Source organism: Haemorhous mexicanus, chromosome 9, assembly GCF_027477595.1.
Source record: "Haemorhous mexicanus isolate bHaeMex1 chromosome 9, bHaeMex1.pri, whole genome shotgun sequence".
In the NCBI taxonomy this organism is placed as follows: Eukaryota; Metazoa; Chordata; class Aves; order Passeriformes; family Fringillidae; genus Haemorhous; species Haemorhous mexicanus.
This window is the reverse complement of record NC_082349.1, coordinates 19,011,358-19,038,057: the sequence shown is the minus strand read 5'-3', so window position 1 is coordinate 19,038,057 and position 26,700 is coordinate 19,011,358. Positions and strand designations below refer to the sequence as shown.

General features: G+C 38.0%; 1 protein-coding gene across 4 annotated transcripts in view; it reads right to left on the bottom strand.

The window, feature by feature from the left end:
* The window catches only part of AGL (amylo-alpha-1, 6-glucosidase, 4-alpha-glucanotransferase), a 36,105-nt gene extending 9,496 nt beyond the window's left edge, over positions 1–26,609 (bottom strand). Inside the window, exons 1-25 of one of the 4 annotated variants that reach the window (XM_059854318.1) lie at positions 26,488–26,609; positions 25,021–25,170; positions 22,032–22,242; positions 20,975–21,141; positions 20,340–20,543; positions 16,373–16,554; positions 16,050–16,161; positions 15,639–15,759; positions 15,356–15,458; positions 15,170–15,267; positions 14,448–14,587; positions 12,565–12,752; positions 10,867–10,990; positions 10,117–10,280; positions 9,503–9,604; positions 9,122–9,274; positions 8,891–9,041; positions 7,641–7,765; positions 7,417–7,529; positions 7,169–7,303; positions 6,516–6,646; positions 5,788–5,924; positions 4,184–4,317; positions 2,855–3,030; positions 1,120–1,222 (exon numbers count right to left, since the gene is read on the bottom strand). In XM_059854318.1, the coding sequence (XP_059710301.1) occupies positions 1,120–1,222; positions 2,855–3,030; positions 4,184–4,317; positions 5,788–5,924; positions 6,516–6,646; positions 7,169–7,303; positions 7,417–7,529; positions 7,641–7,765; positions 8,891–9,041; positions 9,122–9,274; positions 9,503–9,604; positions 10,117–10,280; positions 10,867–10,990; positions 12,565–12,752; positions 14,448–14,587; positions 15,170–15,267; positions 15,356–15,458; positions 15,639–15,759; positions 16,050–16,161; positions 16,373–16,554; positions 20,340–20,543; positions 20,975–21,141; positions 22,032–22,242; positions 25,021–25,102 (3,356 nt within the window). In that variant the 5' untranslated portion in view covers positions 25,103–25,170; positions 26,488–26,609. Of the gene's footprint in view, positions 1–1,119; positions 1,223–2,854; positions 3,031–4,183; positions 4,318–5,787; positions 5,925–6,515; positions 6,647–7,168; positions 7,304–7,416; positions 7,530–7,640; positions 7,766–8,890; positions 9,042–9,121; positions 9,275–9,502; positions 9,605–10,116; positions 10,281–10,866; positions 10,991–11,351; positions 11,476–12,564; positions 12,753–14,447; positions 14,588–15,169; positions 15,268–15,355; positions 15,459–15,638; positions 15,760–16,049; positions 16,162–16,372; positions 16,555–20,339; positions 20,544–20,974; positions 21,142–22,031; positions 22,243–25,020; positions 25,171–25,265; positions 25,399–25,591; positions 25,854–26,487 lie in introns of those variants that run through there. The other 3 variants (XM_059854316.1, XM_059854314.1, XM_059854317.1) reach the window with 3 other exon arrangements.
* Between the last annotated feature and the right edge of the window lie 91 nt (positions 26,610–26,700).

Here is a 26,700-nt window from a genome sequence, read left to right as displayed (position 1 = left end):
TTTTAGAGACAGATTCCAAAAGTCTGCTGTTGAAAGCTACAAATTACTCAATTTAACATGAACTTCTTTTACAATAAAAAACCACCCATTCCCTAACAAATTTCTCAACATGAATATATTTAAATCAGTTTGTACAAAACACACATCATCTATTCATATGGAAAAGATAATTTGCTTTTTAATAGGTAGTGATATAGATCCTAAATCCAAATCCCACTGAGGTCACAGGGAAGGTTTTTATTGACCTTGTATATGATTACCCTGGTATCCATTCTGATGGGTGGGGTGGAATGGGGACGGAGGGCAGGAGTAGATGGGAAATTCCTATTAAAATACAGAGAGGTGACAGCAACTGAGGTTATGAGAAGTTTCATTTGAGAACCGTTGCGCATACCTTGCAGAAAACATGGATTCCAACTAGCTTTAAAAGGCAAAATAAACATCCTAGTTGACTGCAGATCTCTCTGCATGAGAAAGCTAACAGTTGGCCAAATGTACAGCAGCATAAATACATGCTGATTTACACCAACTAATTTTTATGTTTCTGTTATGTGCCAAACTACATTCAAATTAATATTAAACAAAATTTCAAATTCATCTGCCTTATGTATGGCTCATTTGTCAGGTTAAATATTTATAGCTACAAGATTGCAGCAATGCACAATTAGTTGATATCTAGCATAAACAGACAACTACTAGCAGTTACAAAAAAATCATGACAGACCTGCATTCATGCGCCTTTCTGTTCAGAACAGTATTCTCTTTTGCTACTTCAAGTTTTTACATAAACAACTCTGAAGTTATCACTCAGCAACAATGATGCAAGTACTAGTGAAACAATCACTTTTTTAACAGGATAAACAGTAGCACTGCTGGAGTTAAAACTACCTTATTTCTATAGAACATCAGCTTTGTATTAGTGCTAAGAAGGTAAAAGACTATTTGAGTAGTATTTTTAATCCCACTTAGAGGGAGCTCCCAAATCTGTCTAGTGCCATAAAAGTTTTATACTGCACATCAGCTGTTTCAAACATCTTGTGCATCAGCTCAGGATTTGAGAGCATTGCTTTTTTTCTAACTGCCTACAAAGCCAACAAGAACCTTCTAGGCCAGTCTTACCTTGCTTCTAGATAGCGCCCAGTAACTAACAGTAGCCCTCTTAGTGCAATAAAAGTATCCCTTCCCCATGAACGAAAAATTCCAGAAGAAAAGTGAGGTAAACCTGAAAAGAAATGCCATTATTCATCTAATTAATTGATATAGCAGAAATCTCCAAGCACACATGTATAAAATAACGAGAAGTAAAAAAAAAAATAATCCTCATTTATAAAATTTTCCTAGATTAAGAGATTTCAAATAAACAATCTCCTCGGCCGAGTTCTTGATAAAATTAAATACACCCTATTCTAGAATAATGTCTTCCAGAATTTCAAGATCACACAAAAGCATTTTTCATACCACTAACAGTGACATTTTAATTTTTATTAAATCACCTGGCAATTTAACCAAAAGTTAATGAAAAGCAACAGAAAGAAAACTAACCAAAAAAAAAAAATCAGAACTATGATTGGAACACTTTGTTGGAAGGCGTTTATGCATGAGAGTTGTGGCATCTCAGCAGCATAAAGGGAATAAAAGACTGTTCTCAGACACTGTGAAAGACATCCTGTTTCTCTTTTCCAGTAGCTTCGAGATCTACATTTGACTGCAGACATTATAACATGTAGCTTTAGGAATGATTCTAACTGATAAAGCATAATAATTGCAACAGTAACATCCATACTTGTCTTTTCTGCCATTTATTTCTTTTTATGATCTATTACACAGAAACTCCACGTGGTAAAGTTTCAAACCAGAAGTCTCTTGTGCATGCTTGGCCACTTTAACAAAGTATTTGCTAATTCTCAAATATGGCCTCCACATCTCTGCAAATTTATAGTACATGGCAGCAGCACTTGAGAATGACAATCTGTGTATAATTTAAAAATCTCAGGCACAACTACTAGTGAGTATGTGAAAGGAATACTTAAAATCAAACCCTTCAGTTTAATTCATCTTTATGACCAGTTTAAAGGAACACTGTGCTTCTGTGCTTCTAAGTAACACTAAAGCAGACAGATGGAATGTTATTAAAATCCAGAAACTAAAGGCAATAAAGCTACACAAAAGTGATGGCAAAAAGAAGAAAAGCACTCCACTGAGAGAGATGCCACTGCATCTGTGGATGCTTAAAAGTTTCCATGGCTTCAGAAAAGCAATGAGCCAACTCAGAACCAAAATAAACTCATTCTAAGCCACAGAAGATAATACTTTGGACATAGGCAAATGCCCATAGGAAGACCGCCAGATGCTGGCAGAACATTTGGAGGTATAAATACTACTTGCTGACTGCTTTTATGCTCTTTCCTTTTGGAGACAGTTTTAGATCAGCAGTTCTTCTGGTCAGCTAATGGTTCTGAGAACACAAACTATAAATTCACTCTTGTTTTTGCATTACAATTCACTTTTAAAATTCACATTTATAAAAGACAGACTAAAACCCCTTATGATAAGTATACTCATCTCAAGTAAGTCTTCTGGAAAGGAAAACAACATTTTTTAAAATCTCTGTATATGGTAACAACAAATATAGCAAGAAAAGTCTCTCATTAAAGCATTTATAGATAAAGCTCTCCCTCCTAACCCCCATGAGTACTGCTAGAGAAAACTTCCACACTTTTAATGTGAGCAAATTTTATACACAGTTTCTGACATATGGCTCTCAAACATGATGCAGAAGATTTTAATATAGTTACAAAAAGCAACTTAATTGGTTTGGAAGACTTTTTTTTTTTCAAAGGTTGTTCTCACTTACCAGCTGCCAAGGAAACACAACATTGTTCTTTCTGATTTGTAATCTCATTTAGCCTATAGGGAACATCATGTAAGGAAGGAGACAGATCTGGCAGACAAGGGTATTTTCCTATCCCACATAACTGGATTGAACCCAAGGAAAGATGTTTAACAAATGTTGATCCATTCTGAACAAAGCTGTAATTCAACAGAATTAAATTAAAATAACTTTGCATTCAACAATAGCAGTCTATAAAATGAACCCTTTTTCATTTACAGAAGGCTATGACAAGCTCTACATGTAAGAAATTAAAAAAACTAGCAATGAATTAATACTAGCATATTGCATTAACTGACTTTTTATCTAAGATTTAATTTGTAAATCACTTGTTTTCCTAAAATGGGTCCCCAATGTTAAGAGTCAAATCTTAATTTATTATTGCCATGGAAGTGTTTATAACATGTACTTCAACAAAACAGTTAAAAAAAGAAATTGTTTTGGTTTAGTTAATGCCTATACACACCCCTAAGATTTTGAAAATATGGTAAAAAATATTTTATTATGAACAAAAGTTTAAAAATACTGACTAGTTTTGACAAAGATCATATTTTTACATAGATATATACAAAAACTGCAAATCAAAAAATCTGTTAAGGCATTCCCTGAAATAGCTGATCTCCATTTCTGACTAGTTGATCTCCAAGCATTTTATCATAAAATATACTACGTTCCATGATTTCACAGCCATACCAAATTCTATTCCCATTTTAATGTCTCTGTTTTTATAAAACATTTCAAACAGTATTGACTCGTTCAGCACATTCATAGCTAGAATGAAGCCTCCATGAAATGAGTCTCCCTTCCCTTGGCAAAAAAAAAAAAAGAAGCAGACTCTGAAGATTAAACAGTTATTTCAAAAAGAAAGCAGAGTGCTCAGATAATGGGAAGTAATAATGGAGAAGTGTTGAAGAAAGCATCAGCATCAAATACAATCTGGTCTTTTCTTAGTTACCTGAACTTTAAGGAATCATTGCATTGGGACTAAAATGATAGCCAAAAAAAAAAAAAAAGCTTCCAAAGCCTGGCAAAAAAGATGCTGGCTTAGGGTTTCCTCCTCCTACTGTGCAATCCCAACAGTAGTTATAAATTGAAACCCTGGATAGATGTCTGAATGTTCTGTCTTCCAAACCACCACTGTTAGAAAATGGGTTTGATAATTCTCTACCAATTGTACCCTTCTACATTAGAGGACTATGAAGATATTCAAATTACATTCTCCAGCAGATAAAATTTAAAAGGTTATGATGTATCCAGACGCCTTTGTAGCTCTGATAAAAAGGCCAAGCATACCTTGACATCTGATGCCATGCCACATCCAGAAGCGTTGTGTATGCTCCCACTAATATGGCATCAAAGTAACATGGGATGAGGTAACGTGGAATTCTCTTTAGGTAGACAAACATGGCCTTCAACCATTTACCAACCTAGTAAAATACAACAGAATTAGATCTTGGTCCCTCAAAGTTCAAAAGCCAGGGCTTTCAGGATCCATAGTGTTACAGTTTTTGTACATGTATTACACCCCAGTTATGCTGTGCCCTACTGCTCCAAACTTTCTTAATGTATTTTACCTGAAGAGTAGTAGAGAAAAATATGTATTGCATCCATACTAAATGGGCCAAAATGTGAACTATAGAAGGAGACTTTATTTTGCTAGTCTTATAGTAAAAAAATGAGCTATCATGAAGTTGTTATTAAAATTAAGTAGCAAAGGAAAGTCACAATTCAAAAGGCATCACTATAATGCAAGCATGGGAAAGAAGTTTTGCATTGCTACAAAGACAGGACTGAAGAGATGAAGCTTAAGACCAGGAATAAAAAGCTATCAGAGCTAAATTATGTAGAGCCACTAGTGAATATGACTGCAGGTGCGTGTCTTGGCCTCAGGATTCTAGACCTTCACGTCTTTGTATCACTGCAAACCATTTGACATCCGGAAGGTATTTTTATTTTCTTCTAGTCCTGCTAAATAACATTATGACAACTTTCTAGTACATCACTAAAGATTTAAGCCTTGCAGATAAAGAATGGACATGTCAAAACATCACATGATGAGACTACACGGAAAGCAAAACTGTAAAGTTTAGTTTCACATGACTTAAGTCTTTGAAACAAAATGAGACATTACAAATTAAGAACTCAAATACACATAAAAAAACCAATAGTCTTTGAAGAGCAGTAAATGTGGCAAGTATCATACTAACTTGTTTTCTAGAAAGCTCTGTTTTTCAGGTCAAACTTAGCATTCACTGCACTACATTGGACTGTTTTATCCTTTCTTCTGCTTTGTATTACTAGACTTGATTTCAGGAATAAAATGAAGTAAGAAGGTTAAAGCCTTTATTATTATATTTTTTAGGTAAGTTACAAAAACCAGGTCTTGTGAAATAAATAAAGCAGTTTCCATGCAGGAAAATAAACTATGACAAAGGAAAGGACTGCTCTGTAATGCAGCTATAAAGCAACCTTGAATCTCAGAAATTCCTGTCTTAGTGCTTGGCTGACTGTAACTGTCATACTCATGTATGCAGCACTATTTAGGCACTCTCTTGAAAGTACTTTCTTAAAAACAAACAAAAAAACCCCCCAAAACCTAAATGGAAAAAAAAAAAAAAATCAGTAATTTCATTTTTTATTTGAGTTGAAGCAAAACAGGAAGGGAGAGCTTCATGCCCTATATATTTTTCATTTCCCCTTTGCAGTCCATTCTTAAATAGGATCGAGGGGAGGGAAGAAAAAGATATTAATGGTTTAATCTACTAGAGGAAATTGCCTAGGCAGGAAATATGTTATAGACAGTCTGAGTTAGAAAAAAAAAAAAAAATCAGTAATTGGAAATGAAACTAACTAGCAATTCAAAACCCTGAAGTTACCAAATAAGTATTTTTACTCACTTCTGCACAGGCTCCAGCACGTGAAATCAGACGATTACTGACATAATCAATCATCCAATCTCCAGATCTTAAATTATCACAAAATGGATGACCCAAATCATTCTTTGGTCTAATGTCTGCCATCACTGACATTAACCCTGAAGATACAAACCCAACTCTGTATTAAAAGACACACCATTACCACAAACAGCAGTTACAATGCAGGAGCAAAAGGTACATACATGTATGTACATACATACAAGAGATGCTTTAACTGGATTGCTTCTCTCCATCTGCATAACAAGTTAAACTACAACCCAATTCTTGTTTCCTCAGCATAAATCCTAGAAACTTATTAACATCATTGCAAATAACTAGCATGATGAAAATTGTATGTTTGATAAATGACAGACACTCCTCACTAATCTACTAACACCTCAGGTTAGATTAATCCAACTTTTCACTGGAAGAATATTTCTTTTTACTTTAAAAGTCAAGGCACTGGTGTTAAAACACATCCTGGGCTGTAGTGTTAAGTTTCAAAGCATTGAGAGAGAGGGGTTTTGTTCTAGTATGGGATTTCCTGGGTACAACACCAATTAGTAGCAAGGTCAAGCAGAAAAAAACTACGTTTTTTACCAAACAATGGCAGCAGCAACACAACAGCATTATTGTGTGATGTGATCTAGATTAAGCAGTTCTCATTTACTTTTTTTACTTGACAGAAAAAATAATGATGAACCTATTACCTTGGAGGCCTGCATACTTTAGGGGTGACCAGTTTGGTATATTGTAACAGCCTCCACCATCTTCCTGTTCTTCTGCCTCACATCTATACAGCACTTGATTTAGTTCAGCCAAAGTTAGTTTAGATGCAATTCTGAAAAAAACAGGGGAGAAGAAAAGACAATAAAAATAATAACATCATAACAAAATAACATCAGTAAGGAAAGCGGGAAAGGATTTCACAAACAATTCTCATTTCAGACTCAAATGAAAACACTAAAATATGTACAGTTCTCTCAATACTTCATCTTGGAAATTAGGACCCTAATTTTTCAGGTGTTCAAGATGGTCTCAGATGTTTCAGTGTTTATTTAGAAACACAGCATTATGTTCAAAATCACACCCAAACAATCACATCCAAACACTGAGAAACAGACCACGTTAAAAAGCCTACTCTAGGCAGCAATTACACAAACTGGGAAGCTGTTCAGTATTAGCTCCTCTTAGTATTATACATATAAGAAGAACTCTCATAGTTTTCACTGCACTCTGACAATTCAAACTCCATCTGTCTCACCAGCACCAAAACTCAACAACCCTCAGTAGATGTACATAATATTCTATGCTTCCCTAGTAGCTCTCTCAAATCTAAGTCAGAAACTTAAAGAATACTTACGAAGAAAATGGTGTTTTTAATATTGGTGCTGAGTGATCATCAGGAAGACTTCCAGATCTAAAATGAGAGCTGAACTGGATCAAATGATTGCGGAGTATCCCCACAGCCTCTTGTGCCTTTGGGTCCAGACTAACTCTGCAAATAAAAATGCCTATCTTGTAGAAATACAGCACTTAGAAGAACTATTCTCCAGTCCCCTAGCACACTTTTCAAACCCACACAGCCATATGGCAACTATAATAACATACCTGAATACTATTACACTTCCTGGTGTTAATCTTTCAAATTCTATTTCTTGAACGAATTCATTTGGCCCTTTTATAGCAGTTCCAGCTTGCTTTATGATTTTACTGTCTTTTATCTTAAAAAAGGAAAGAAATTTGCAACTGAAATCCACTGTCTTTTTTTCTAATATAAAATATGAAAAATTAAAAAATATTATACCAGAACATGGGTGAAGGAGGGTAATTACCTGGATATGCTCTCTGAGTTCTATTGTGAAATTAGGCAATCCATTTATAAAATGTAGATCTTTTTTGTAAGGACTAGCACTTCTCTCAATAGTCCTTGCCTCAAGTACTACTTCGTCTATTTTTCCTAGAAAAAGTTAAACCATGTTGCAGCTCTTAGGATATTTGAAATTAAAAAAGTGATTATTTTAAATTATGAAACAAAAGTTAAAATGAAAAAGCCAAATATTCAATATACAATTCTCTGTCATACAGCAGAACAGAGACTTACGGCAAGTATTTAAAATACCTATAAATATTCATTACACACTCATATGCTGTACTGTATTTAAAATGGCAATTTTTGTTATTTTATAATAAATTAATCATAAAATCAGATGTCTTTTACTGGTCATCAGCCTTCTTAATTTGCCTATTGTCTTTTAGGAGACTGTGCTAGACTGCTCTCCAAACTGCAGCTACAGGTGGTTTATCTTTAGTTTATTATTAATATACAAATTCTAATTTTCTGTATCCTTTAAGTAATTCATAGACATAAGACATGCAAGTCTTGTGACTTAAAATATAATGTGACTGATTTTAAAACAAGCACACAGATGCGCTCAAAGAACTAAGTATATTTTCAAAGCCAGTTTGGAAAGCTTCTCTTCAGAATCATTTCCAGGTAATGTACAGAAGTCATTATACTTTGCTACTTCTAAGTACAGTAAATACTCCACATCATTAATTATGTATTGCATACATATACTATGTATTAATATATGTACTGCATACATATTGTCTTTACATTAACTTATTCAGTAGAGAGTTCTTTTCAAGATGTATTTTCAAGCTACAAAACTGCTATATATATTTGAAAGCTGAACAGCAATGGAATCAACGAATAGGATAAAATTTTAACCTTTTTTCCCAGTATAACAGAATAAACAATAAGCCTCCCAACTCTGTACAATTAACCATCTCACTATTAACTATTACTAGTTCACAAACAAGACCTGATCCCCCTCCTGTCCCCCGGGGAACTTGCAGCAGGATTATACTCAATATGAATGTTTCTGAAAACCCTAAGCATTGCAAGTCTGTTATTGGTTCTTTAACCACTTTTGTGACATACACGTTAGTAGATATAAAAGGAGTGTTATATATTCAAAGTTCTCATATGAATTTCATGAGCATGTACTTGAAGTTAAAAAGCATGAATAACTTGAAATTATTGTACATGACAACAGCTTTTGGAAAGAAGTCTGTTTACCTGGGATACACATTTCAGGTACTTCTTTACTGTAGAAACAAGTTTTAGGATCCCTGAATGCAGTTCGACACACAGCCACAACAGACTGGTGTGTGTTAGGGCAGTGTCTTGTCACTGCAACTATATCTTCATCAACTTGATCTACATACACCTAGAAAAGACATAACATTGCAACTGTGCCCACTCAGAGCACACATATGAAGAAATCGCAGTGTTACCCTCACTTCTTGCCTGATTAAAGCCTTTAGCCCCCAGCTCCTGATGCAGCCTGTTTATGGCCAGCCTTCCTGCTAGAATTCCTGTTTGGAAATTAACTTCACCAGAGGTCAAATGTGCTGCTGAACTCCATTTTGAATAAAACCTCTCTTCAGATACTACAGAGATCTGTAAAAAAACAAATTTAAGCAAATATGAACTACTCTGGGAAATAACCACACCTTCAGGTCTGAACTGTATAATAAATTAAAATTTCATATGAAGCTGGACAATCTGAAATAATGCCAGACAGCAAACTTCTTGGAATTTCAAACAAACAACATTAAATATGTGTTCTAAGATGAGAATAAAAGGTATTTTTAAAGGTAGCTTAGGAGTTGAACTGGAGACACGTACCTGGTGTGGTACTAGTTCATCATAGCCTTTGGTACTTCCTGTAGCACAGCACGCCATGGAAACAATCATTGCACTAGGAAGAGCATCATATGCAGATCGGTGCTACATCAAAAAATATACAGGTAATGAATAGTGAAACCAAAAAAATTCAATCCTCCCAATTCACCTTACAGAAGATGCACTCAATCTAACAAAGGAAGTGCTAATCCCATGGTCATCATTTCTTCAATTATTGGAGAAAATTTCTACAAATTAACTAAGAAAAGGAACTTAGAAAAATCACCAAAATAAGCACTCCCTGCCCACCACTTTCTCTCATTCCTGACTGTAAGCAAGCTCAGGAGAACAGGTTAATAAGCTGCTTACAGCAGCTGGATGAAAGACTCAAACCAGTTTATTTAGTAACTTTATATACTTCTCCCATGAAAGAAAATCTTGAATGTCAGAAGGTATTGTTACAAAAATTTTTTCTCTGCAAGAAAGCTTGAGCTGAACTGCATTTGTTCTAAATATTGTTCAGGATATCCAGATTGCATCAAGCCCTCCCACAGTTCGGAAATATCACTCCCAAAAATATTAAAGGTAATTTTTTTTGTTGTTGTTTACACGCTCACCTGAATTGGACATTCATTATCATGTGTAATATCCATAAACAGTGCATGAGCAATAGCTGGCATCAAAGGCCTCAGACGTGGCTGAACGAAAGATCCGACAGGCTCACCTCCAAACCGATAGACCAACCTCCCCTCTTCATGGCTATTGTAGGCAGTCATGGCCTCTGCAGAACAGAACAGAACACCTAAGTGTTTGCTTAACAATAACTACCACACATGACAGTACACACAAAGATGTTAATGTGGCATTTAGAAGTTGTTATTTTGGTGTGTTCAATCATTAAAAAAAAAAAATCAAACACATATAGCTATAGTCTCCATTGCAGAAACATAGCCTTGGAATATTCAATTTACTGTAATGTATTAAGGAAGAGAAAGCTAATGGGAAAAAAAGGATAAAAAAGCAGACATCAAACTATTTCTCACAGGCTTTAAAAAATTCATGCAACAAAAATCAGACATGATGCAGGACTTACATAGCAGAACTGTGCTACAATTCCTTTTTCCTTCACTAGATCAAGAATGAAATATTTAACCTTCTGTAAACTAACAAAGGAGGTCTTCTCTTATTTTCTGGCTAGTACTTTATCTTCTGCCAATGATCAAAAAAGTCACAATACAGAACCTGTACTTCTGATTACATGGAGTATGAAATTTAAAGCACATAATCCAGTAGAAAAGTTTTTCTTGAAAAAAGCATGTCATCTATAATCTCTCATTGGAAAGAGACCACACACGCAGCAAGCCTACCTCTTATTAAGGAGGTAATGCCCAGCCTATTCACAAAGATATTGTCCAGCTCCTCATTTCCTGTGAACAGTTCAGCCACTACATACAAATCGGCTCGCAATTTTCTAGCTGTGTCCAGCATGTACTGCAAAAAGCACAGCCAAAAAAGCCACAGAAAGGGGAAAGGTAGATACAAAAAAGGACAAGTTTCAAAGCTAGGCAGGGATTGGACAATAGGAAAATGCCATGCAGCAAAGATAAACAGAAAGCCAAAATTAAGGAACAAAACAAGTTGTTACACAGAAGAGGACACACGAACATAAGCAAAACCAAGAATTAGCATACAACACAGGAGAAGTTAAACAAAACATGAAGAAAAGGTAATTGCATAAGCAAAGAACATGAATATGTAAGAAAAATAAAAAAAGCATACCAATGTTAGTTTCACATTTAAAACTCCAAACCATACATGACAATCCTACATAATTTTCAACTGCTTATTGTACCTCTAATCAGGCTGGTAATTCCCAGGCGGTTGACAAAAACATTGTCAATGTACTCACTGCCCGTGAAGAGTTCAGCTATCACATAAAGATTAGGTCTGACTGATCTGGCTGTTGCTAGCATCTCCTATAGATCACAATACATTTTTAATGCAAGACATCCATTGTCAGCTATGTATACACAAACATTAACATGAATGTTAACAGAACATAAACCATCATTCAATATATGCAGCACATAAAAAATATTGATAACATGAAAGTTTCAGAAAACCATATTTTACAGATATTACTTGTGGGTTGAGTAATTCTAGGAAATTTTCCATAGACTTTAAGCTAACTACTACTTAGTTTTAAAACAAAATCTTAGCTCAAAATACAAGAGCAAAGGTCGGATAAAAGAGATACCTATTGAACAAAGAAATCTGAGCAGCACTTCAGTTTAAGCCTTTGCAGTCACCATTCTAAAAATAGTAACACTAAACAGAAGAATGGCAGAAGTTTTGAAAAGGCTGCATTTAGAAGCTACTTCCAAGTTGTATGGGCAAATCAACTTGGTTTAGAGAGCTCTTCATAGGTTTAGGTAAGCTCTGTTACAAAGTTAAGACTAAGCACTAACAAGATGCACTACTCCAAACCTATTTAAAGCTAATTAACTAGGCAAGTACAACTTTGGGACATAGTCAGCTCCCTGGGAAACAAGAAGCACTAGTCTTAGCAATACACCTGCCAGACAAAACCTGTTGCAGGAGTTCATTAGCAGCTTTGCAATTCTGTGAAGTGAAGCACTTCTTGCTGAATTTAGCAATAGCAAAATATAAATAGCCAAAAAAAACCTCAAAAACCAAACCCAGTCAGACTTGTAATCTAGTCTTGGCAACGACTCCAGCTGAAACTGACACACTGGATACTGGTAGTCATTGCACTATGTCCACAGCTCAGTGAAGGAAAAGCTAGCCAGGCCCATCAACATTCACAGTATTTCAGCTGAAGTAGAGAAGTAAAAGATACAATAACTACACCACTCTACTGTCTAAGGTAGCTGAAACCATTTCTGAACATCACCAGACAAGAAACCTTGATTTTGTGCAATGAGGAAGATTCACCCCCACTTAAAACTCTGTCACGTAAGTCCTGCACAGCTGCTGTGAGATCTGCAGGATCTGTTTCCCAGACAGGAAGCTGCCTTCTAACAAGCATGTTTCATTTTGCGTACCTCAGCTACATGAATAGGTGTTGAGTGACAGTTGTCCAGACGAACACCGTGGAAATACTTGGCAGTGATTTCAGTGTATTTTTTCATATGTGCCCAGAGATATGGGCAGTCTTCAGGTTTATTACCATAACGCAGTTTCACACTGTCTCCCCAACAAATGAGCTCTCTTCTCAAGTACACATTTGAACCTGTAAAGGAGATAAATTCACTTTAGTGTATATATATATATATATATGTATTTTTATACACACACATATATATAGAGAGAGTATAGAATGTGCACCAAAATGAAAATGTGGCATTTTCTATTGCTGAAGAACAGAAAAACACTATAATGAACAGTAAAAATTCTAACAAAAGCCATATCAACTCAAAAATCTATATACACTACACTAATGTAAAATTTCACACTCTTCCATGGGAACATTTAGCTTCTATAGTGATACTGCAACAATTCTTCAAATTGAAATAAAATTCCATTTAATTCTTCAAAGTAGTATAAAAACCTGTACTTCAGAAAAAGAAAAAAGCATCAAACAAACAAACAAAATTAGTAGTTTTGTTTTTCACACTGGTCAAATTTAAAAAAGAATCTCATTGTGTTAAACTATTAACAGCAGACTGTGATGAATTTCCAAAGCCAGTAAGTAAAAAAAAAAGCAACTGTAAATTACCACAAATTCCCAAAACATTCACATAACACAGCCAACCGGCTTCTTCACTAACAGCAGCACAGCTAGACAGAGAGAAAAACCGTATTTCTTTGGATGTACACTGTGATTTTTTCAAAGGATCATTTAGAGAACTGGCTGAATTGGTTTTGCAATTCCTTTATGGTGCCTTTGTCAACCACGTTTTCACACTGTGTTCTCAGTTGAAATAATGTGGGGCATAAAACAAACGCATAACACAAATAAAAAGCACTCACAACCCTGTAGCTGAGTTACAAGAGAAACCTCAGTAACGGATATTAAGAATGCTAACTAAAGCCAGTGACTGAGAGGAAAGAAATACAAAAGTCTGCCTAGAAGAAAAGGGAATAATCTGAAGACAACTAAACAAAAACTCTTGAAACATGTATGATCTCAATCCTTGAGGATAATAAAAGTAAATAAAATTTAGTGAAAGGGATGTAGATTACTTTGCGCAGAAATTAAATGTTTGCTAACTGGGAGTATCTGAAGTACCAACAGATTAGCTTGTAAAGCAGATTCAAACTTTCAGACAGTTTTTAACTACAATTAAACTGGCCTTTGTTTCATGTAGTTTACCAAATGAATGGCTACTTTGAACACAACCTTTTTTTTTGCATTTATTGGATATCAACACTGTCCCCAAAGGAGTTTAGAATGCAATATTTTAGTGCATGGTGATTTCATGCCCTATTTTACCTTCAGAAGTAATCTGCATACTTAATTTGGATTAACTGGGTCATCTCTTGACTGCCTGACTGCCACTCAGTGGACTTTTCAAGGATCCAGTTTTTGCTCACTAATGCAGTAAAACACTATTCACCTTTTCATTGCATTAGTTTTTCTGCCACACTGTCATTGTCTCATGGAAATGCCAACAAGCACTGGTGTTGGAACAAAGTACAAAGTAAGCAACAAAGACAATGACAAAAGTGGGGAGGCAGGACATCCCCATTTCAGTGGCAGAAAGCTGGTAGTTTCCCTCTCAAATCTTGTAAAACTGCACCTCAAATTCCAGTTCTTACAGTTCATCTGTATGCTGAATGGGAAATTAAAGTGCTATAAGCCTAGTATCTGCTATTCTGCAGCTTCATAGGAATACATCTGGAAAAAAGACAGATTAAATAAAATCCTTATTGCTTTGGCTGGAGTATTAAATGGTTTGTAAGAATTCCAATTTCTTTTACAAACCTGGTTCCGCAAAGTTTCTAAGAGGATCATCTCCCATAACCCAGCCATTATGAGCCATGAAATAACAAGCTTTATCTGGCTGATGTATCATAGTTTCTTCTTCCTCCACAGTCAGCTCTTTGAATGGATATGTAAAATACCTATGGAATAGAGAGGCAATTAAAGGAGAAATCAAAGAGACAAGCATCAAACACACATAGTAACCTAAGCTGCAATTCATTGTCTTTGAAATTAAAGTATCTGCTGAAGTGGCTTGTACACAATACAGATAAAAAAAGAGAGCAACTTGCATAAATGATGGAGAATTTTCTATTTTGAAGGAAGCTTTGAAGGAGTAAGAACAGATGTTGCCACTATCCTGGTGTCAGCTGGTACTGTAAGAGTAAAGCTGTAGCTCTTTAGATATGAGTGGCATCAAGTGCATAAAGCATGAAAGGTGTAAACTTTCCTAGCTCACTCCTCTTCCACCTACAACAGCAATTTGCACTATGTGAGGTTTTGATGTGCCCTGAGTATTGTCTCAAGCTTTCTGATCACATTTGTTTCTGAAATAGTTATTGCTGTTGTAAAAAAAACCCTGTCATTTTGCTAAGTGGCATTCGTCCATGTCAAAGAAACACATTTATTTCTAAATATAAATGTATACTTTAATTTAACTTGCAACTTGCTTTCCCTGGATAGATTCTAATGGTTTCCAAACAAACAAGAAAACATGAATATACCTGGTAACCAAGGGATGTTTTCTACTGATAGGTCCCAGCTTAGGACCATTACAAGCGATTCGTTCATAAACCACAGTCCCCACAAGGCAATTGACAGCCTGGAAGTAATAGAATTCTGCATTATTGAAATGCCTGCATTTATTTGCAATTTTAAGCAACTCAGCATTAAAACAATAATTTCAACACCTGTTCTTGATGGTGACTAGTTTGTCTGTATTGCTCAGCATTTAGTTCCTCAATCCTCTTGCGAAACCAGTTACAACATTCTTCTATTGCAGCTGGTCCATTGCTTATCAGGACGACATTAAAAGCAGAGAACAATGAGAGAAAAATATTTTAAAAACATGCAGCATAGATTACTAAAAGGAATCAAAAATGAATTTTTCCTCATGTCTGAAAAGAATGTCTTTTTTTGGCTTTGTAAGTTTAGTGTCACTTAGATTTTAACTTGTAATCAGTAATATGGTACCTGTGTGGTACAAATGTTGCCAGTGCTATGTTCATATCTACAGTACAGCCAAGCCGTCTATAATCAGGGTCCTGAAGTATTTGAAGGTGTTGATTTGGATCAGATTTAGTGCCCATTTTGCCTGAGAACAAAACAGAAATGAGTACTCAAAGTAAAAACAGGAATTACATTTAACAGACACACAACTTTTATAATTCTAGCATAACCAAGATGCGGTGGATGAAGGTATTGAATGTCTGTAAAGATTTTCCTAGCCCTGAAAGCATTCTTGTATGCCTAAATCAGCACAGTGGATGTCTCACATCGCAAAAAACAGAATTATCTTATTTTCTGTCAAACTGTTAAGCTTACCTAAGTCTCTTGAACTATAAATATGTAATTCACACGCTTCAGCAACATTTCTTTCTTTACCTTGAGTTAGAAGCGTTTTAAATTGCTGCACAGCTTTGTTAACATCCACTTGGAAAAATTCCCATAGTTTCAGTTTTGGATATATATCTTCATAAATTATTTTACGTAAACACTGTAAAAATAAAAAATTCATTAGTTACTAAGGTTGTTTGTTAATATATTTAAGAAAAGTTAAAAGAAAGGGGGAATAAGGACTTATTTCACTAAATATATCTGCAAAGCATACACCATTTTTTGTGTATTTACACAACCCTAGAAATATTAAAGGTTTATTCAACTATTTATGCAGTTCATTAGCTTATACTTAGTTATCACTCACTTACATTCAAGTGCTGATCATTTTCAATCAAGGGAGGGACCCCTTTGGCAATACACTTTCCATCAGCCACCATACCAGTCAAGTGCCACAGAGCTCTGTCCAGGACCCAAGCTGGCTTCAGGTGAGGAGAATTTACAAGGTTATAGCCACATTCTGGATGCATCCTGAGCCATTCACTGTTAGTAGCTTAGTGAAGAAAGGGAGGGGGGGAAAACCAAATAAAAACGTAAATACAGAAGCTGAACCCTTTGTTGTATTTTGTAAACATCCTAACACCAAGAAGCTGAGGTACTATAGCACATACAGTTCATTCATATTTAAAGTAAAGTTTCCCCTGTCAATAGAAAATCCTATCTTGTGCAGAAATGTTATTACTGATTGACCATTATTACTGGTTATTTTGGTCAAAAACACAACTGCAGAGACTGTAGAAAAACTTTTTGTTAGTTATATAAAGATATGTAATAGTACCACCAATTCTAAAACACACACAAAAAAATTAAATTTTGGTGCAAGAAATACATCAAGTACTGAATGTAAGATACTGATATTCTTGTGTGTTGAAAGCCAAACATACATCCCAAACTTGTATTATAAAAGTTGTTTATTTTTTAATATTCTTCATCCTGTCAAGATGCCACACACAGCCAGACAGGAAGAGGGCACACACCCAAAAAGTAATTATTGCAAAATATAGTTAAATGGGCATTTAAGAAAGGATTAGCTGTGATACTTGTGTCCATAGAAAGAAGCTGAGTTGTAGGAAGCAACATTGCTGAGTCTTACGCAGCAAGATGAGTGCACTGTCTGGTGCATGCAAATGGAACACTCATTCAGGCCAAACACTACACTCTGTGTCTATCTGCCAAGCTTCCCCTGCAGCATCCACAAGCACCAGAAGAAATGCTGAACATTAAAAATTAACTTAAGAGAAGGTAAGGAGCCTTCACTAGAACACAGGTGTAGTATTCTAATATGGACAGCACACATGTAGCAGTACAGGTAAATACACACATAGCACAGAATTTTGATTTTGGAAGTATAATGATGAAGAAAAATCCCAGAGTTAATTTCTTTCTATTTTTGCAGCTCTTTTGCTATACTGTCTAAATGAAAATAAATTTCATATATTCTTCTGAATATTTCAAACTGAAAATAAAAAGAAAACCTCACAGAATGCTGAAGAACAAAAAACAGGTTTTTCAGAAAAGCTGAGAAAAACAGAAGTAGTACTTCACAAATGGGAAAGCATATAAAAAATTATTATATTGAAAACATGAAGAGTCACTAATGTGTCCAGAATTACAGCAAAACAAATAAAAATTAAAATCCCAAGTTTACTTAGTTCAAAGAAGTTAAAAATGTCAAAGAGAAAAAGGGAATTACTACCTCCATCTATAGTGTGAACAGCTCTTCTGAGCACCCTTTTACATTGTATCTCAAGACACGGCAAAATTTCATCATTATAAGGTCAAACCATTTGTGAAAATTAAAATTCTTGTGGTTCAAATACAACCTACTACTAAATCCACCATGCTTTAAAGTTATGTAAAGCAATATCAAGTTTAGGCTGTCAAGGGCTATTCCAGACCAAACAGATTATTCCCTCCTACTCTTTTTTTCTTTATCCTTTACTACTTCTGAAAAAAACTTGATTGTCCAAAAAGCAAAACCAGCTTGTTCTATTCTTCTAACAAGAACTATAATTTACTATAAAGGAATTACATAAGTAAATGCAAATAATTCTAAAAAGATGACACATAATTTAAACCTAAAGAGTTAGCATTAAAAAAAAAAGACAACAGGCCTTCCATTAATTCTGGTACAGAGCAGAAGGATGTTTCCTGATCAGAAGGAAAGTTCCAGTGATTCGCAATGTAATGCAAGAGAAATCTAACTGCAGAAGAAAAATTATCCAAAACATCACTGGTTATTACATTTGCTACAGCTAAGGAAAAAATACCATACTAAAGAGTATGTGTATAGAATAAAGTAAGCATTGGCATATAGAAATACCAAGATGAGGAATTACCGAAAACTTTCTAAAATTCATTATATTCTTCTCATGAAAATCTGAAATTATTTTCTTAACTAACTCGTTTTTTACATAAATTAAACACAAACTTTACTTGAAGGTAAGATTTACTCAAGCACTATATTTCAATTTGCCTCTTGTGAAAGAAAAGTAATACATAATTTACTTCACTTTATTTTTACTACTTTATACGATTTATTACAGCCATGGAAAGCTCAGAAAAGAAAAAAAACTCCAACCGTCTCTCTTCTGTCTCCTGGTGAAAAGTAAATGTAAACATATTTCTTATTTGAATAGCTCCAGTTACCACAGAAGGTTTTTCAAGTTTATCCATGATACTCCTGCATAGATGCCAAAGGCTCAGGGACATTTTATATCAGCACATTACTTCACTTTTCAAGTTGAGCCACAGGTGCTGCCTTTTGTTAGAGCCTCACAGAGACATCCAGAGCTGATTTCTACTGATCCCTGCTGAGCCCACAGTGTGGGCTTCACACCAAACACCTCAGCTTAATGCCTGATCCTGCAGGTGGATGCTGCTTGGCTCCCACAGGGGCAGAGGGGAAGCAATGCCATTTTTACACAATGGTCTCCACTAGAAAGCAGAAACTACCAAGAGATAGAAGAGTCATGACAGACAAAGTCATCAAGGATACCTTGCTTAATGATCTAAGAACCACAACCATCTGAATATTTCTATCCTCTTAGAAGAGTAGTGTCTTAGAAGTGTCTTAGAGTGTCTTAGAAGACACTTCTGAACATCCTTCCACCATAGTACAAATGTTGAGTCATCCATCCCATTAACTCTGAATGCAGCCTGAAAAAGTCCTTCTACAAATGTATTCAAATAACACGTCATTTTCCTTCTCAAATATATTCTGGCGTGTAACATCTTTCTGTCCATCAAAAAACATTCTCCTTAGTAGCATGCAAATATACACTGTTTAAAAATGAGAAGATCTCAAGCATCGCTGCTCAAAAGCCTGATTCCCTCAGACACAGAGCCAAATATAATTAGTAACTTCTCAACAAACAGACAGGGAAAGCACTCTGTTCCAGACTGACTGGACAGGAATGTTTGGCAAAAGTCAACAACAAAGAACTAAAGCAAATAAAGCTTGAAATTCAGAAATTATTTATTTTTAGGCATTTTCGAGTCTCAAAAGACATCAATCTACATAACCCCTTGCTGTTTTCTCTGGTATGAGAATGGTAATTATGATCTTTAGGATTACAGTATGCAGTAGCAATTGCATTATAAACAAGGAAAACTCATTATCCAAATAATCAACAAAATTACAAGTTATTAAGCACTACACTTTAGATTTCATCAGATCAAAGAGAAAAAAATGCACTGTCCCTCGAGCAATTAAGAAATGTTAATATATCAAAACTGGTACTTATCTATGCTTAAAAAAAAGCCTGCCCCAAACACAAAGCTCTCTTCCTTCTTCCCCCACAGACTGAGCTGTAACATTTTTCCCCTTATTTAATCCTACCTTCTTGTCCCAACTCTGTTTCTAGTCTGCATGTTAGACCCAAATTAAAGCAGTTACTTTTAAGCAGCTACAAGTGTAATACCCTGTTAACAAGAAAGTCCTCAGTTTATGCTCAAACAATTCGTAATACAGACTCTATACAAATATATGGGAACTGCACACCACAGATAATGAAGATAGGCATATTATATAAATACAGATACACAAATTATTAATTCTCTTTAAGAAGGGCTCTCCTCACTTTTTCAGTAGCAATACTAAGTTCTTTTATACCTGTTACAGAGACGTATCAGTTATAATTGCAAGGAGTTGTACTGGATTTGAGAGACTCAAAGACAGACACAACTACATTGTTTAAAACAGGTACTAAAAATGGGTTAAAGGAAATAAAATATAATTATAGGACCAATCTGGTTATTAATACATGAAAATCATACCAGTATGATTGTAGACTACATCTGTGATGCAAAGCATATTCCATTCATTTTTCAGTTTCTCCACAAGCGCTCCTATATCACTCCAAGTGCACTTTTTATTATGGTTTGAAAATTCAGGGTTTACTTCTAACTGGTCAGCCAATGAATAACATGATCTAGATAGTCCAAGCATCTGTAGTGGCGTAAAATGAATCATGTTGTAACCTATGAAATAAAAACCCATTTATTTAATGAGGAAAAAAAACCTCAAAGCAAATGGAAAGAAGCATAATAAGCTGCACTTATGTACTCAGAGCTGCTGTTTGAAATAAGCAATATAAATTAATCTGAATCTTTCCCTTGAAATTCTATGTAACACAAGCTTTAAAAATCACCCTGTCAGTTCTACAAAGTTCCAAGTCTATCTGACATGAAAACAATACAATAAGTGGTTTCCAATATTAGGAAATCCCTGAATTTTTGCACCTCTGCCAATATTTTATCAATTCACTGACTTAATCTGTTAATGAAACTGAATATAGTAGAAAATATATTATTGACAAAGAATCTATTAATTGTTTACACTGAAGCTCTTCTGTGTGGGTTTTGATCATAAAACAAAAACTTCTATTCTTGCATATGTCTGTTAGCATTACCTGCTTCTTTTGCCACTTTAAGCCTATCTTCCCATTCATGAAACGGCCCCAGACACTTAGCGAGGTATGTCTGGAGTGTAACACAGTCCAAAGGCAGCACATGATTATCCGCTCCAACATGCAAAATGGGATCCACAACTATGTAACCGCCACCACTTTTTTCATTTCTAGGAAAAAATAAATTTCATTGGTGTAATTAAAACCCGTTGCACCAGTCTGTTTCAGAAAGAGAATTCAAATAACATAGGTTTTCAGAAACACAGTAGCTGGAGGGAGAGGGGGAACAGGACTGCATGACACATGAAGGAAATAGTAAACACTGAAATGTTCATCTCTTGTGCATCATCTCTCTACTGGACTTAAAGAATACAAATGGGATACAGAGGTTAAAACTCATGAAAAGTGACATACCTTTGCTATAACTCATGAAAAGTGACATACCTTTGCCATTTTCTGAGATGGAGTACTCATTCCTCCTTTTGGCACATGGAAGCACAGAAAGCACGACTGCCCATCTATTACATGTAAATCTACATTTTGAGCCCCATTCTCAGCAAGGTACCTGAGCTAAATGTCCTAAGCCTGGAAGAATTTAACCACCCATCTTCCAGAAACACAAAATACCAGACTACAATTATTACAGACAGTGGCATTCTCTTCTGCAGTTGTCCCACTGAAACAAAAGACAAAGTGAAGGATCTAAGTAAAGAACGCCAGAACCTCTGTGCTAGATAGAAAACAACCCTCAGAGTCAATGAACTACAAAATAATCATTGAGATGCTCAGAACGTTGATGAATTTGACAACTTGCAAAAATATACTGCTTCTCCAACATTCACAGAAAGTTGATCAGCTTGGCTCTGCATATTTTCCAGAATATCTCTGCATCAGAAAGTACTATATAACCACCAGTTACTGTCTTTCATTGGTAGATTCTAATTGGTCCATTGACTGCAATTTGAAAAATGCATTGAAAAAAAAAAAGGGGGGCTTCAGATTAAGATGTAGACCAAGGGAGAAAACTGCATTTAGTTGCAGGTATACAAATTTCACTTACCCAAGACTAAAATAGTACTGGTATGACCCAGAAATTTGGAGATCCAACTTGCAGTATTTGTCAGAGTCATCTTCTTTTCCTGTGGGATTGTGCCACGACAGTGTCCTGAACTTGTGGCGATCAAATACTTCTCCAGAAGCTGGGTAATTCGTATACACAGTAACGGCCTTGCCCTGAAGAGTCGGGCCCAATCGGAATTGTAGCTCAAAACCTCAAGAGAAAAAGAAAAAGACAAAAGGTAAAATCACTTGATCAGGAGGACTAAATATTTCTAGTCTCTTATCACAATTCCTGATTTGTTACTATATCAATAACACCATCATATATGCTAGGAATTTCAGCACAATTATTAATTTCTACAGCCTAGAATCAAAGAACATCCTGAGCTGGAAGGCAACTCACAAGGACCCAAGTCCAACTCTGGGTACTGCACAGAACTCCCCAGGAATCACACCACGTGCCTGAGAGCATTGTCCAAATGCTTCTGGAACTCTGTCAGGTTTGGTGCTGTCACCACTTCCCAAGGCAGCCTGTCCCAGTGCCCAACCACCTTGGGGGTAAAGAACCTTTTCCTAACATCTAACCAAAACCTCCCCTGGCACAGGTCCATGCCATTCCCTTGGGTCCTGTCACTGGTCACCAGAGAGCAGAGATCAGTGTCAGCCCCTCACAAGGAAGTTGCAGACTGCAATGAGGTCTCCCCTCAGTCTCCTCTCCTCCAGGCTGAACAGGCCCAGTGAGCTCGGCCATGCCTCAGAGAGTTTCCCCTCAAGGCCCTTCACCATCCTCACTGCTCTACTTTGGACATTCTTTAATAGGTTCAAACCTTATATTGCAGAACTCAAAACTGCATCATCTCTCCCTTCCTTAACATTGCTCTTGTCATACTTTACATATATCCTTTTTCCTTTACTTACATGATACCATTCATCTTCTTTCCAATTTTTTTGTCTTTGCTACATAAAATTTTAAAAATAAAATAAAACACCATGATCAGACTACACACAATTTTATGTAGATTTTGGATTACATAGTCTTTAGGTACTCAGGTTTACCAAGTCTTTACAGTAGGCTGATGAAAACATCTGAAAAGAATTAGGAACACATTTAAAACCAGAAAAGATTTCAAATACCTTCATTATTCACTAAACAGGTAAATTCCTTATGTTTTAATGAATAATTATGTATACTTATGCATGATCTACAATATACAAATTGTTAAACTTTCAGAGAGCTCAACAAACCAAAGGGAATCTTGTATGTTTGCTTCAGGTCTCACACAGACAAAGAAAGAGGCTTAAGTTTAAGCTTAAGATACTGGTGATAGTGAGAAAAAACTAAGTTAAAAAATAGGTATGAGGCTCATCATTGCAAATGGCTAAGGACAGGGTTCATTCAAGTGAACGAAACAGATGTAAGCTCTTACACAGAACATGCCAGTCACGTAGCTAAGTGCAGTAAATCACCTACTAGCCCCAGCAGCCTACAAAACTGGGAGTAAAAGAAACCTGAGTATTTGCAAAAAAGGGGGAAATTATTAGTACACAGATAATGAATGAGAAAGTGCAAAAAATTCTGGACACCAAGTTACAATATCTAAAGCTGAAAAAAACAACTTGTTTATTTAATAGAATCGTGGGGACTCTAATACCAGAGTTCAGTGCCTGAACACATTTTAAGTGTTATCCAGCTTTGTGTTTCTCTCATTAACAAAATCACCACTGCACCAAAACCCACCAAGCAAAGCAGTTGTATTCAGATCTGAATGTTTGTCAGGTAAAATGAAGCTTATTTGAATGTAATAAATACAGGTATAAAACCACTTTTGGAAGGTTAAGTACACTCTCTTCAGTACTGGCCTGACATTTTGTTACAGGGATTACTAAAATTAGAGCACAGGGATATATGCCACTGATATCTTATTTCCTCTAAGAGTTACACTGACATCAGAAATGCTGTGCTCAAAATTAGCTATGCCCTCTCAGAGACTGCTACCAGCAGGGGCACTTTGAATGCTTGACAGCCATGCACTTCTGCTTCCCTCCTTTCAAGAAAATTTACACAACTTGATGGCTAAGTAAAAATCGAAGTTAGGATCAACTCTGCACTTCTTCACTATTGACATTTCCTTACATTAGGCTGGTCAGAAGATTTTAGAATCAATACAGTTGAAAATAATTTTTATTCTCAAGAATCAAAATCTTGCGCCTCTTATGTTCCTAGAGTAGTAACACACTGTAAAAAAATCCACAGAAACTCTTACTAAAAACTGTTGGACCATTAAAAATGTTTTTTAAAGACAAGGGCTTTAGTTTCATAGTCTAAATTTGCTAAGCAGGATAACAGCAGGCCAATTAGTGGATGGTTTTTAGTTTTGGACTTTTTTTTTACAAATAGACTTAAAAACACTCTCAGGAAGAAATAACATCAAGTTCTTTTAAGTACGCAGCCTGATAGCTCTGATAATATAACAAATCTGATAACAAGATTTAGGAGTGCTAAAGAGCTTATATTCTGAAACACTACCCCAAACCTGCAGACTTTGCAAAATGCAAGTATTACCGATAGATTTCAAAACTGTAATATTAAAACATGGGGTGCTGCATAAGAAGATAAACACTGGAGACCTTGACTTATGAGGACTTTTTCAGGTCACTCTAGTACAGGCTATAAAAGGAGAAAGAAAAGGCCTGTATAAAAAATGCTTTGTGCTTCAGTTCCATGAAGAGTGACAACTCTTGACCAATCTGCTTTTCATTTCTCTAGAGTTTAACGAGTCAGATTAAATTGTATGTGGACTCCATAGAGCTCTGCAACGGAAACAAATCAAAACAAAACAAACCAACCCCCAAACCTAAACCAACAACACCCCCCACACACCCCCAAAACCCCTCCACTTCAGGATGAGCTCTTCTTTCCACTACCATCCAAAGACGATGACGAGGTCCCGGTCATTTCCTTCTCACCCGGCCCCGGCACCCCGACCTACCCTGCTCCAGCCTGAAGAGGGTCTTGTCCAGCTTCTCCATCTCGCCGAGGTGCAGCAGCCGCGTCTCCTTACCGCCCGGCATGGCTGCGGCCGCCCGTCCGGCGCTCCCGCCGCGCCGGGACTCTCAGTGCGGGGAGAAAGAGGCGAGCCCTGCCGTGAGGGAACAGACAAAACCCTGCGGGTCAGCGGAGACCCCCGGCAGCATGCGGCGCTCAGGAGCGCCTCACGCCGCCGGCCGCGCTTACATGTTCCCCGGTCCCGGGGGAGCGCGGAGACTCGGCACTGCAGGGCAGGGCGGAGGGGAGGCGGTACGAGAAGAGCTGTCAGGCAGAGCCCAGCCCTGCCCCGGCCGGGGACCGCCGCCGGCAGCACCCCGAAGCAGCTCCCGTCCCACAGCGCGGCCCGGCCCGTAGCCAGAGCTACAGGGGTGCCCCCGGGAAGGGGAAGCCTGACACCTGTCACTCTTCGCGCCCGCCCCGGCGCTGCCGGAGTGCCCCGCCAGGCCCCTCACGGCCGCCCAGCCGCCCTCCGAGGGGAGCGCTGCCCACCGCAGCCGTTCCACCATACTCACAAGCGGGCCCGCAGAGCGGCGGAGGCGCCGCTCCCCGCGGAGAGCGACGGCTGCCGAGGCCGAGCGGAGCCGGGGCTGGAGCTGCCCTTAGGGACCGCCCCGGGCTAGTTCGGCGGTCAGTGACGCACTTGCCCTCAGCCGCGGCGGCACCGCTTCTCTCCTGCCCTTTTCTTGCCTTTTATCTTTTTAAACAAAGTTTATTGGTTCCGCGGCGGCCGCGCTCGGAGACGGGCGGCGCCGGCGCAGCTCCCGCGAGAGCCCAGGACCCGCCCCGACGGTGCTGCGAGGCGGCCGGGCCGGGGCTAGCCCGCCCCTCCGCCCTCGCTCTCTCCCCGTCAGGTCCCGCCCCTCCGCTCTAGGCCCCACCTGGCCTCGCCCCTCCGGCCCTGGTCCCGCCCCGTCGGTCCCGCCCCGTCGGTCCCGCCCCGTCGGTCCCGGCCCCGCCCTGCCCGGCCCTGCTCGGCCCCGTTCTTCCGCTCTCGGCCCCGCCCCGCCGAACCGACCCCGCCCTTGCGTCCCCGGTCCCGCCCCTCCGCTGGCGGCCCTGCGAAGCGCGCCCTGAAGGCAATACCTCAGGAATACCTTAGGGGTACCCCAGGGTTCTCTCAGGGTTTCCCCAGGATTCCCCCAGAGTTCTCCCAGAGATACCTCAGGGCTACCTCAGGGGGTCCCCCCGTGCCCCGGGCTGTTGCGGCAGCGAGCGGGCTGATCTCCCTGCGAGCTTGGGCCCTGCAGCCCGGCAGGGCTGTCGGACAGCGCGGTGTGGTGGTCCTGTCTGCTGTCAGCCTCTACAGCCGCAGCCCCAGCAGCGCCTTTACGCTCGGCTGGTGCGCCCAGGCACTAGGGGTGTCCCTGCGGGGCCCGGCCACCTGAGTGCGGAGCTCTGTGCGGTTTACCGGGCACTCTGCTGAGGGCTAGGTGGCTGTAAAGGTTGTCTGGAGTATCCCGGCTGATGCCTCTGGGCCCAGCCGCTCCTTGCGGTGACTGGAACGCCGCTCCGCCGCTCCCTCAGCGTTCCCGCCCCGCTGCCTCAGGGCCGGCACCCAGCGCCGGGCGGCCGGCTCCATCCTGATAGGCTGCGGTGCTGAAAAAACATGATGTCAGCCAGA